At 38.5% G+C, this 13,150-nt stretch overlaps 1 protein-coding gene across 1 annotated transcript in view; it reads left to right on the top strand.

Annotated features, from left to right (window-relative positions):
* The window catches only part of LOC129247765 (protein madd-4), a 187,616-nt gene that overhangs the window by 88,223 nt on the left and 86,243 nt on the right, over nucleotides 1-13,150 (top strand). The window contains exons 12-13 of the mRNA XM_054887054.1: nucleotides 4,922-5,024; nucleotides 6,837-6,977. Coding sequence (XP_054743029.1) covers nucleotides 4,922-5,024; nucleotides 6,837-6,977 — 244 coding nt within the window. The remainder of the gene's footprint in view (nucleotides 1-4,921; nucleotides 5,025-6,836; nucleotides 6,978-13,150) is intronic.

The raw sequence follows: 13,150 nt of genomic DNA, 5'->3' as shown, positions 1-13,150 counted from the left end.
CGGAGGTTTGCCATTGCCTGCCGAGAGGCGACCGATGTTAGAAAACAACTTTTTCTTAATTTTGATCTTTCACCGAGATTCGAACCGACGTAGACGCTTTACCGATTTTAGAACAAATTTTGATATTAACTCTTTGTTTGAAACTCATTTTTGTAGCGATGACACAAACATACCGATACTTTAGACCCAATAACTTCGCTTCCACTGAACCAAATATCACCAAACTTTCACTGGAAGTCAGCTAGGGATGTGACTTCCAACGCATTAGCTCATTAAAAATATGGTCATGTTTATTTTGGACTTCACCTTCTATATAACCAGATACATGCTCACGTTCCTTTAGACAATTTTAATGATTGGCAGCCTTTAGTGCCACCTCGAGTTGCTTAAATATTACACAACTGAAAAATTTTAACCTCTATCCTCAATATGCTTAAACTAAGCTATTTGAGCGCACACTGCCTTTAAGGAGTCCAGAGAGTGGGTGAAATAAATTTGGGTTACATTTTTGTTACCAATTTGTTGTTGAAAATTCTTTAATTTTGTGGTAAGCGTTTAACCTGCTTTGGGGTTGCATAATTTAATGCCAGTATGCACACACACATATGTACAGGCTTTGTATGCATGTATTTGTTTGGGAATGTTGACCAAACAAAACCAGTTGGTGTTGTGCAAATAGTCGGCCTTTATGAGCAAACGCCATTACCTGTTGTTCCTCTGACAGTTGTGCGCTTAGCAAATCCTTTTTCCTAAATCACATTTGCACCAAATTTGGAGTTGGTGTTAAAACCCATCATTAGGGCCACACTGCAAATTGTATGTGTGCGCTTGCACTTGAGCGCCAAGAGCTACAAAGTGCAAACATTTCAACGTACATACATACCATATTTTTATGTGGCATCTGCTTGTATTAGAGAGGCATTTGCTTTGCACGAAATTGACCTTTGCTCGCCAGCTGTCGAGAGGGAAAACAGTTGTGAATTGTGAACTTTAAAATGGCAAACACAGTGCCACACACATACACGCTGTCAAATGAAGCGCCTACATGTACATTGATACATACACACACACACACACACACGAAAGTACAAACATTTTAACAAAGTCCACAAGCAACTCGTATATCCTTTCGACAGCAGATCCTTACTTACTTACATCCTTTTGAGCAGCTGCGTGGAAATACAATGGATGCGCACTTGTGTGATTTTTTGTGCTCGCACATTTGTGTTTCTGTCACATATACAAATTTACTTATGCTACAAGTGTGTGTGTGTGTGAATTTGTAAGCATCGCGCCATGCCTTCTTATTCCATATTTGCTGCCTTACCTCCTTATTACTTCTGGTCTCAATCCCGTCACAAACAACAACAACTACACCATGTTGACTACAAATCACATATTGTTTAAATATTTTCATCCGCTTTGTCGCTTCTCCTGCTCGCCTCCTCGTCACTTTGGCTCACTTTACTGCGCTTTGCTTGATTCAATCTCATCCACTTCTAATACAAAAGTAGAGCTTTATGTGTTTACAGCTTACTTGTGCTAGTCCGTTTATTTTTTATTTTTTTTTGTTCTGTTTTTTCGGGTTTTTGTCTTCAGCAGCTGCTCATTTTTTGTTATCCTTTAGTATCCTGCACGTGAAGTAAAGTGTGCCGGGTACTTACGTTTTGAGTGCACAATAGGGAATTAACTAAAAATGGGAACGGGCTTAGGAAATATGGAATTGTAGTGTAACCAAATTAGAGCAGTGAAATATTGAAATAAAAATGGCGGGCAACAAAATTGAAAGTGTTGGGAATTTACGTAAAGCTATAATGGAATTGAGAATTTAAAGGAATTAGAACGCCACTTACAAATAGGATTTGGAAGGAAAAATAATTTAAATTACCTAACTGATGAAAACAATGAGCAATGAACTTTTCGGTGGAAAACTTTGGTGGAAAGGCAGATCTTTATGTGTCTTCAGTGACAGCAAATCTGCGCTCATGACCTTAGACAGCCCTCCAACCACCACTTGAAGGGTAGTTGCATCCTGTAAATCCCGGCTGAACTCTGTCAGTAGACATAAAATCTTGATGCTTATATGGGTGCCGGGACACGTGAGTATCGCGGATCATGAGACCTCTGACACTTTAGCTACGATGGGCTCTGAGACCAACTTCTTTGGCCCGGAGCTCATGTGGCACTCCCCTCTTCAGCCATCAAAGCCACAGTTAACAAACGGGTTACTTCAACCCACAATCGAGCTTTGAAGGCTGAGAGAGGCAGCTTGATAAGACTAATGTTAGCAGATCTGTAGCTCTTGTCGTTAACCAGAAGAGACTTTAGGCAGCTGGTTGGACTGATGACGGGCCACTTTCTTGGCCGAAGCACACGGAAAAGGTAAGCATCTCAGAAAGTGCACTCAATGCACTCTGCCCAGCATGTGGAGAGGAGGACGAGACGGCGGACTACGTTCTGTGCGTCTGTCCTTCGTTCGAATCAGGCTTGAGGTCTTTGGCACTGATGTGTTAAGAAGCAACCACGTTGGCTCCATGGCACCATGAGAGCTACTAAAACTTCTTCGAAGGTCGGGTAGATGTAAAGAAAATTAAAAAAGGGATGTAGTATGGTGAACTTAGTGTGACTCAGTACAGTACTTGACCGTTTTTCTCAATAAAAAAAAAAGAACAAAACAAACAAAAATTGGTGGTAGCAGAGGAAGAAGAAAGCTTTTTCCGCGTTGGAAGTGGCGTTCAAGTGGCGATGGACTTGGCTGCACTTGAGGTGTCCAACTAGTGCCGGTTAGCATGAGAAAGAAACGACTGACGCGCTTTGTTCAACTCGGCCAAATGACGTAAGCGGTTGTCGCGACAAAAAAAAAATATTGATAAAAGCCAGTGGAAGACAGCTGAAATAATAATGCAAAAATGCAAGAACGGCGCGCTTCCAAAAGTAAAGTTCCAAAAAATTACTGTACAGAGAAGTTAACAATGAGTTTAGACGCAAAATACGTCTCGCAAAAATTTAGTAATTGAACAGTCAATTTGAGGAAATTAAGAGACCACAAAAAATAAATAAGGAGTTTAAGATCGACAAGAAACTTAAAGAAACTGCCGGAATTCACCGCAAAACTATGACACATTTTTATTAAGTGAATATCATGAGGTCTTGTTAGATCCTTTTGAAAAGAAAAAAAGGCTGGCAAATCTATATTCATAACCTTTTCTCGGGCGTCAATAGATGTGCGTATCACCTGTTAAAACTAAAAACGAAAGTGAGAATGCCATCCGATACAAGGATAATAAAGCAACAAGTTCGAATAAAATTCCCTCTGAACTTCCTTGAATGCGCAAAGAAATGCTTCGATTACAGACTCACATATAAACTTGATGAGTCATTCGTTGAACATATTTTTGAAAATTATTCGCAAAAGAATTTACAAGAAGTGTGAATCGCCAATGGAAGATTCTGGGCATGCAGGCAGGACAGGACATCCGCTATGGACAAATCGGATTCCAGCAGATGGCCTTCCTGAAGGATACCCTCTCCTCGCTGTAGACCACGAAGCGAGTGGTCCCCATGGGAGGCACGTTATTGACAGAGGTCCTGATTCACTCAAAGTTGCCCAGAGACGCGCACGTCACCTTTATGGGGCCGTCCTTTGTCTCATAGCCCTTCGCGTTGGCTTCAGGACCGGAGGCAATAACCTGACGCATCAGGTGACTTTTGCAGTATTTGATTTCTGCATCCGTCAGCTGATGGTCAGGCCCCAGTTTTCCAATCACAGCCACAGGTCGTGGGCCAGCAGCCTTCTCGCTATAGGATTGCGTGCCCACACCCTTGGATGTGCTCGGGCGAAGATTCAGGTCTCCATCCTCCACTGACGAAATTTTCGCCGGGCAGACAGCTGGGTTGGACTTGTTGTCGAGGTGGCGGTTAAACCGCGGCTTAGTAGAACCTTCGCCCACCACATTGACTGGCGCCGATATCACGCTCGTACGTTGGGAGGTCGTGGTGCGGATATCAGCATCAGCCACAGGGCAGGGAGGTGTGCTGCTTTCAGCCACCGTCTTCCTCCGCTTACGTCGAGAGCGAGACAAATTGGGAGCGTCAGTGATTACCGAGGACCCGGTGGCATCTATTGGTGTCACTTCCGCCGATCGAGGCCTTTTGGAGGACACAGACGCAGAAGGGCCGACAGAGCCGCATGAGGATTTCTCCCGCATGAGTCTTGCCCGCCGCTTTCTCGTTTCCTTTGTTTCCAAGCTCTGCGATTTCCCGACTTTTTTGAGAGATCGTGCCGCCACCCAAGCAGTGCCTCACAATTCAGGCCCTCCGGAACTGGAAAACGTGTTTCTGTCTCTGAAGAAGAGGACTTTGCGATAGCAACCGCCGTTTCCTCCAGAATGCGCTCTCGCTCATGGAGCTAAGAGAACTGGGTAATGGTTGGGGCCTCCAGAATTCATGCCGCTGCCGCCGAAACGGGTGGATTGCCACTTGAGTGGGTTCCAGCTGGAGTAATTGATCCATTGTGGTCCATTACCTTTTCGGTTTTTGTTCGGGACTCCTCCCTAGCCAGTTTGGTTCGCGGATGGCACCCTGATTCTATGCCAACTTTGGGTCATCACACGAATGTTGAAACCTATCCCAGCTGGGAAAGCCATTATTATGATGCCAGGGTTTCCCTATCCACCACCTGGGACGCGCCTGATGGGAGATCAGGCAACTCCACTGAAAATATCACTGTTCGTTTTATTTAAATTCAAGCTTCCAGCGCCCTTGATAGTTTTTAGATATTTTGAATAAATACTGCCTATATTCCAGCTTTTATTTTAAACTTTTGGTGAAATATTTAGTTTTATACATCTTTTCATCTCCTTTTATTGCTGTTATCATTCTTTGCCTGCATATTACCACTTTCCATCTTTTCTGCTTACAGCTCACAAACCACACGCAGCAAACAGCAAAACGGACGTGAACGCAATCGACGACCCAAAACCGATGAGGCACAAAATGTGGATGGCAACATCATGGAGAATGAGGTGAGTAAACACATAACAGCGAGTGCAGAGCGGCGGCCACAAAGACATTTAACTTATAACTTACCCTCAATTGGAGTGCATTGCAAGCTACACAACTGGTGGCACAGCGCAATACTAATGCAACAAAGCACTCTGCCACGGGAAGACGACACTGCTGCGGTGCTTTAACTTTGCCATATTATGCGAGCCGAAATCTTTCTGTTGTACTTGAGTGTTGCGCAATGGCAGCAGTCAGACCAAATGTTGGTTGGTTGGTTGATTTGATGGTTTGATAGCTGCCACACCGAGAAAGGCACTCGAATGGCTCAAATGTCAAGAGGAAAGCTCTCAATGTAACCGGCTAGCTGCGTTTGCTTGTTCCGCTGCAGTGTCTCGGCGGAGTGAAGTGCATACGCGGATATTGTGGACAACAAATGTTTATCAACTTTTCGTAATTTGATAGTTTTCCTCAATGTTTGCGCCCCAACCGTGTCGCATTTGTGCGTCTCAAAGGATGCGCTGTTGCTGATTCGTTTCCTGTGATGAAGCGCTCACACACATACACGCGCACTTATGTGCGGACATATGTATGTGTTGCAATGCAATGTTGGAATGCTGGATTGTGTTTATAATAAGATTTTCTCAATCCAGTTATTCCACTTCAGAGCAGAAAGCAAGCGAGCAAGCGAGCGTGCATCCTTTAAAGCGCCGGCGGGAAGTACAAACAAGCAAAATTGCTGCAACGATTGTTGTGACAAGCAGGAATAATTCGTTTTTTTTTGTGTGTGTTTTTTTTTTTTGTTTTGTAGAATGCAGTCAGCGTTTAAATATGAAATTGTACACATTTTCTTTCTCTTCATGCTTTGATTTTGATTGTTTTTTGAGTCTTTGTTTAAAGAAAACGCAATTTATTTGCTCATAACTACACCCGTGCGCACTAGTCCACTTGGGTGCGATGACTTTGTTGCTTGCTGCATAATGGAAGATATAAAGCGTGGTTAAGTTTCAAGGGCCGGTGTTGATTTTGAATAAAATACAATTTTTTTACGAAATTATTATCATTTTTCTTTATTACAATAATATTGGTATGGCTGAATTACGTATGGAACAAAATATCGGCCGAGTGGCCGCCACGGCCTCGGCGGCACACCTCCATCCGATGGTCCAAATTTTCGATGACGCTGAGGCATAATTGAGGTTCTATGCCGTTAATGTGCCGAATTGTCTCATCCTTTAGCTCTTTAATTGTTGTTGGCTTATCGACGTACACCTTTTCTTTCAAATAACCCCAAAGAAAGATGTCCAACGGTGTCGTTGACGTTTAGGTGTGGTTCACATTCCACATCGGCCCTTGAAATTTAACTACCCTTTATAAATACATATAGCATTTCTTTGAAAATGTGCGCTGGGTTTAAGAAATTCGGTTCAACCCGAATTTAGTCACTCTTTACTTGTTTAGTTCATCTTTTATGAAAATTGAGATGTTTGTGATTTTTCAACATTTTGTCTTCAATTTTAAATTATCTACTATTTTTCTTCTTTTCACAACATTCGTGTCTACCAACTGGACTTGTTTAATTTTCTTTCTCATCTGCGAAAATTACATTTTCAAATTGCATTTTACTTTACCATTTTCCATTTTCCATTCTTCATTTTCTTCATTACCAAAAATACAACAAAAAGAGTAAAAAAAAAAAATTGCTTCGTATATTTTCACTCACACTAATTGCATATGTATTGTCTTTTTCTCATTCCCGTACGCTTGTTTACCCCGCGTCTACGAACTCACTTCACCACTTCGAACTCTCCTCTCAATTGCGCGTCAACGCTTAGCAGTCACAATTAGTGCAGCAAGTCGGCGAAGATGCTGCCGTCGGTGGTACGGCGAAATCGGCAAGCGCCAGCAATGGCGGCAGTCGTGCCAACGTTTTACTCGCCATGCCATACTTCCAGGCGCTACTCAGCAATTTGCAGGTGAGCTGGTCTAACCGGAAGAAGAGGAAGTGAACAAAAATTCATATAAAAGATCAAAAAAAAGGAGAAAAGAAAACCTGCCATCGGTCAAACTGTCACTCAAACAGTCACACAAATAGACAGTTAAATAGGCAGCCTGCAAGTTTATTGTCATCGCTGCTATTTGGTGCAGTGTAGGCGGGTGCTGGACTTTCAGTTGTTTGTTTTAGACAGCCAGTCAGTCAGGCAGTATTTCGGCTGCACATCTACCTGTCTGCTCATCCAACCAACTGTCTATCCAGTCTGACCGCCTCTCTGTATGCTTGGCAGTTTACTTAAACTTGTGCCTGCCTAGCAGTTTAACCGACGTAAAAAAAACGAAAAAAAAAAAAACGAAAAAAACATCAAGAAACACAAAGCAAACTGAATGTCACCGACATTTGGTGTTTTCTTATTCGTTTTTCCTTTTTCTGGTCACTTTTTTCACTTCCTACTTCTGGTAAATTTGCTTCGTTGTTGCAAATATTTGTTTGTCGTTCATTTAATTGTCGGTTTGTTCGTTACATTGTTGATTCTAGTTTTCTCGTTTCCTCATTTTCTCGTTCGTTTGTTCGTTTTGTTTCTTTCACTCATTACTTAATACACTCGTTTGTTTGTTTGTTGCTATTGTTGTTCGACATTGCATTGCCTTGCATTGTATAGTACATGAAGCGTCATCGTGTCATTCATCGCTGCACACCCACCAAATGTTCAAATGTTCAGTCAGGTGTTTGCTGGCTTTCATTGCAATTTGTTTTCATGCATTTCTCTCTTGTTTTCACGCAATTGTTGTTGCTTTCTAAAAAAAAAATTTATTTTCAGGCTTTGAAGAATTGTTATGGTTGTTATTGCATTATTGTTTCATCTTCATTTATGCCCATGGCTGCATGCATTCATTCACCTCTACGCCATTGTATATTTTCACACTGTTTTTTCATCGCCTATTTGTGAAGACTAAGAATAGAACATTGATTATTTGTGGGTTCGACGGGATTTTCATTTGAATTTTAAATTTGAAATGCATTTAGCGATTAAAACCTAACCTGAAATGAAAGATGAATTATGCCAAAATATGGATTATTAAACATAAATTTTAAATGTGTATTTTTTATATCAAGATTCTATTGCATAACACGAAAGTTTGTTATCCTTTTTTCGGAGTCTTCTCGTTCATTCTCTATTAGGGAAGCTGACGGCCTTTGCGCGGCCATTAGCGGAAATATACTGTAAATGCTCTTAGTCATGGTGCTGCATGGTGCATAAAGTAAGCACTCTCTCTCACCCCTTGAAAACGGTAATGAAAGCGAAGACCCGACTCTTTAGCTGTCTAATTTTTTAGAGAACTGAACTCAAGCTGGCAGCCAGCGTAAAGTATTTGGGGATTAGGATAGTTAGAAAAATATACAGGTTTGATTTAAGGTTTGCATTTCGACCTAATGGTAATGGTTGTGCCTCTTCCAAACCCAGTTGCCTTATTAAACTTAAGATAGGGCTGGGTTGGTTGGACTGAGCGTATGTGCGTATATCTGGCTGCAATTGGCCCAGATGACCTTGGTATTTGATTGCATTCAAAACTTTTCTCCACTGGCCATGTTGTGTCATGAGTGGCGAAGGAAATAAAAAACATAAAAACAAAAAAAAAACTAAAACAAAACTTAAATAAAAAAGTAACCTACATAAAAATAAAAAATTAAACAAAACATAACATAAAAAAAAATTATAAAAATTATCACTCAAATGATTTACATTAATTGACACCAGAGCGATTCACTGTCGCGTAATGCAGGTATTTTCGCATTATCTTCAATTCTTAAAAAAAATATTGTAGTTTATTTGTTAGAAAAAGAAGTCAACTTGAATCATTTTTATAAACATTTTATAATTTTCAGATTTATTCAATGCTGAATATTTTAATATGCAGTTTTTTAAAACTATATTTCTTTGGCTCTTTGGACTTTTTTGATTTTTTTTTATTTATTTATTATAAAAAAAAGTTTTTGGTTGAAAAAAATTATATTTTTTTGTTAAAAAATGTGGTGGTAAATTTTTTTTGTTTTTTATTTAAAAGAATTATTAGGTGCCCAACTAAGTTATCGCTGTTTTTTTTTATGAAAATACAACTTTATTCTGAAAAAATGGTTACAACTGAATCATTGAAAGTATTGCCCATCGCTGGTTACTATTTTTTTCCATATTTCTGGCAGATCTCGTTTACCGTCGCTGTAAAACTGTTCATCTTCTGAGGCTATCTACGGATCAAGCCTTCTTTTGATGTCTTTATATGAAGGGAACTGCTGGTCAGCTAGACCATGTGCCATCGATCGGAAGAGGTGATAATCGGACGGCGCAATATCTGGAGAATATGGCGGGTGGGGTAGGATTTCCCATTTCAGTGTTTCCAGATAGGTTTTAACGGGTTTGGCAACGCGAAGCCGAGCATTGTCATGCTGTAGAATCACTTTTTCATACCTTTCCGGCCGAGGCGACGACATAGAAGCATAACCGGGTAGTCCCCATGACTTTCTTTTCTTCGAATTGCTGCAATGAATCTATTTTTCATCACCTGTCACGATGCGATAAAGAACGCCCTTCCTTTTCTGCCGCTGGAGCACTTGTTCACAGGCGAAAAAACGACGTTTAACATCCCTTGGTTTTAACTCATGAGGAACCCAAGTCTCCTATTTCTGAAACATTCCCAAAGCGTGCACTCGCTTGGAAATGGATTGGTGGGTAACTCCTAATACTGAAGCAAGCTCTTCTTGCGTTTGACACGAATGCTCATTGAGCAATGCCTCCAATTCAGAGTCTTCAAAGACTTTTTGCCTTCCTTCACGCGGACGGTCGTCAACATTAAAATCACCGTCTTTGAAGCAATAGAACCCATCTCGGCACATTGTGTCACTTAAAGCTGCATCTCCATAAACTTTTTGTAGCTCTCGATGCGCTTCAGCCGCCGTTTTTTTTTCAAGTGAAAGTCAACACTGAAAATCAACACTTCCCGCAAATGTCGATTATTCGGCACAAAATCAGACATTTGGGCAAAACCAAAAGTATTTGATACCAAAATAAAATCACTAATGTGTCGAAGCAGTTTGCTTACCATATGTCTATGCTTGGTTTATGACGTTTACGTTATGTTAGAATCGTCTAGCACACACTGCTAGCGGCATCAATTGACTTTTCTATTGACTATTAACTTAGTTGCGCACCTAACATATTTTTTTGTTAAATATTGTGGTGAAGAAATTATTACTATTTGTAATTTTTTGAATACGACCCCTTTTTCCATTACAAACATTTTTTTTGTTTTTAATTTTTATATATTCTTGTAAATTTAATTTTTTCATGCTTTCATAATTTTTCTTGCTCGGATAAAAAATCGTATATCTTTGTTGAAAATTTTTGAAGTGTTATTATTTTTAGAAGGCAATCCTTTTTCGCATCACCTGATTTTTTTTAATAGATTTTTGTAATTTTTTTTTCATGTACTCGTTTTTTAATATTGTACTTTTGTAAGTTTTTGTTTTTTGGTAAATATCTTATATCTTTGTTCAAAAGTTTAGTTAAATTTAGTTTTTTAATGCGTTCATAATTTTTTTTTGTGATTCTGTGCGATAAAATATACTTTTAAAAGCATTTTTTTGTGTGTGAAAAATCGTATATCTTTGTTCAAAGTTTTTGAAAAAATGTTTATAGTTTTCAGAAGATGACCCCCTCTCCCATTAGCACATTTGTTTTAATACATTTTTGTAATTGTTTTTTTTTTATTTAATTTTTTTCATAATTTCTAATTATTCCGCTTTAGTAAAAAACAGAAAAATTGATTTTGTTATTTTTAAAAGATAACCTCCTGCTAATGAGAACCAGATTTTTTTATAGATTTCATTATTTTTTGTTTTTTAATGCTTTCATAATGTTGTTTTATGTTTTTTTCGGTGAAAAATCTTATTTGTTTGCTCAAAATAGTTGAAAAAAATTGTTTTCTTTTTTTTATAAATTTTTATAACTTTTTTTTAATTTAGTTTTCTAATTTTTTTTTATATTGTAATTTTTTCTTTTATTTTTTGGGATAAATGTATGAATGAATAAAACATTAATGTATGAATGGGTAAATCGTTTTTTTTTGTTTGGTGAAAAATCTTATTTGTTTGTTCAAAATTAACACAAATTTTTTTTTCCTTTGTGAAAAACACCGCCACTCAGATTTTTTATAATTTTTATAACGTAAAATATTCCAAAAAAAATGTTCCCCAAATATTTTGAATAAAAAATATATAATATTTTAATAACAACTTTTTTTTTAAGTATAGTTTATCATAAAGAAATTTGCAATATTTTTACATATAAATATTTCACTTTTAAAACTGCATACGTGAAGTGTATGGTATGGAGAATTAATTTCAAGAGTGATTTAGAAAGAAGTTGTTTTTTTGTAACAATAACAATCAACGAGTTGCTTCGCAAATATAGCAAAGGAAAGGATTTCACTACAAAATTAGTTATATTGTAACCACAAAAAGTCAGCTGGAAACCATCTCGTCACAATAGTGTTTTCCGGCTTTATCCCAATTGTGTTTAACCGACTCAGTTTTCCGACGGAAGTGGATCAGCTGATTACCATCCATTACCAACTGACCCGCCGCGATTCTGTTTCAGGACTTAACGATTTTTATACCAAGAATCGATAATCACTATATTCTTTGGTTTATGTGATAGTTTATTTGCATTTGATACTCGGTTCTCTTAATTTTTTATGAAAATACTTTAAATCTAATGTTTGAAATGGTTTCACTACAAAACTGTTTAACCGAAATTTCAGAAAATTGGAGTGCTTTCTGCTTTAAGATGCTTCTCGGTAAGCAAAATGCTGAATTTGTGGTACCAAATCTATTTGAATATTCGGTGATTTATTGACTTGCCAATTTATCATCTAAAACTTCTTTCTTTTCCATCTACATATGGTTATCGTCGCCATTTTTACATCAGCGATTTTTCACAGCAATTTTCTTACCGTCACGTCTGAGTATTTCATTTACATAACTCCATGGCGGCTGCTAGTTTAAACATATAATTTTGTGCAATTAATTTGTAACTGCATAATTCGTCTCCCAAAAATTACAATCAAAAAATATTAAACTTAAGTTCATAGTAAATGGGCAGCACCGACCTGCAGCCATAAGTATTTACGGTTTTCTTTACGTTCCTGCAATCTCAATCGCAATTACTTGGCGTCTTAAGTTTAAGTTCCGCTGCCATGTTGGTTACAGTTTCGATTACAGATTTTTGTTACCGTTTGAATTTCACTTAACTACCTGGAAGTGCACCTACTCGTACTTGTGCATCTACTTTTACCCATACAAACTTATAATATTTCCTTGTTGGTTATTGTTTGAAGTGCTGAGGTTGACGCCGTTTTGTTGTTGCTCGAGTACTTGCACAATTTTTGTGAGTGTTGCTTTTGATGGCTGCCTCAAGTTTGAGGCAGCTCTTTTTACTGCCAATAGTTTTTGTTGTTTTGTATATACGAGTGTAGTTATTGCTATTTTTGTCGCCGTAACGGTTCATGAGTGCACTTTCAGTTTTTAGCTTTTGTTTCTCGCTAGTTTTTTGGATTTTCCGCTTTGCCCCACTATTTTGTTATTGTTGCTATTATATTTGTTGTTGTTTTTTCATACTCATTTCTCTTGCACTGCTTTTATGTCGACTCTTCACCATTTGGGCGCGTTGAGTGTGCAATGCAACTACAATTGTAAGCATTTTTGTCAAGCGTCAGCGCGGTGATGAAGCCTAAGTGTGTTTTTGGCGCTGGCGTCTACTCTTCTTTCCACTTTGAGTGGTTTTGAGTTGCACTTCATTTGGTTTTAGTGCACTTTTTGTATTTTGCTTTTAGTTGTAGGTGTTGTTGCATCAGTTTTTACCCCGCTTTGCAGCATTTTAGTTTAGTTGTTGCTGCCTTTTCGCATGAAGCCAGTTTTTCAACACCTTTTAGCCAACACTTCTGATACTTCTTTGTACAGCTTTGATAGTGAAAACAATATTAAATGTAATTTGCAGGCGTAAAGTAGTAAAGGCAGCGGCTTTTTCGTTTCATTGCATTATAGTTGCGTATACGCCGTGGTATCAGACATAATATTCTCACTTTATTGAGTATACGC

The sequence above is a fragment of the Anastrepha obliqua genome, chromosome 5, assembly GCF_027943255.1.
Source record: "Anastrepha obliqua isolate idAnaObli1 chromosome 5, idAnaObli1_1.0, whole genome shotgun sequence".
Classification (NCBI taxonomy): domain Eukaryota; kingdom Metazoa; phylum Arthropoda; class Insecta; order Diptera; family Tephritidae; genus Anastrepha; species Anastrepha obliqua.
The sequence above is the reverse complement of the archived record's forward strand: the minus strand, read 5'-3'. Positions and strand labels throughout refer to the sequence as shown.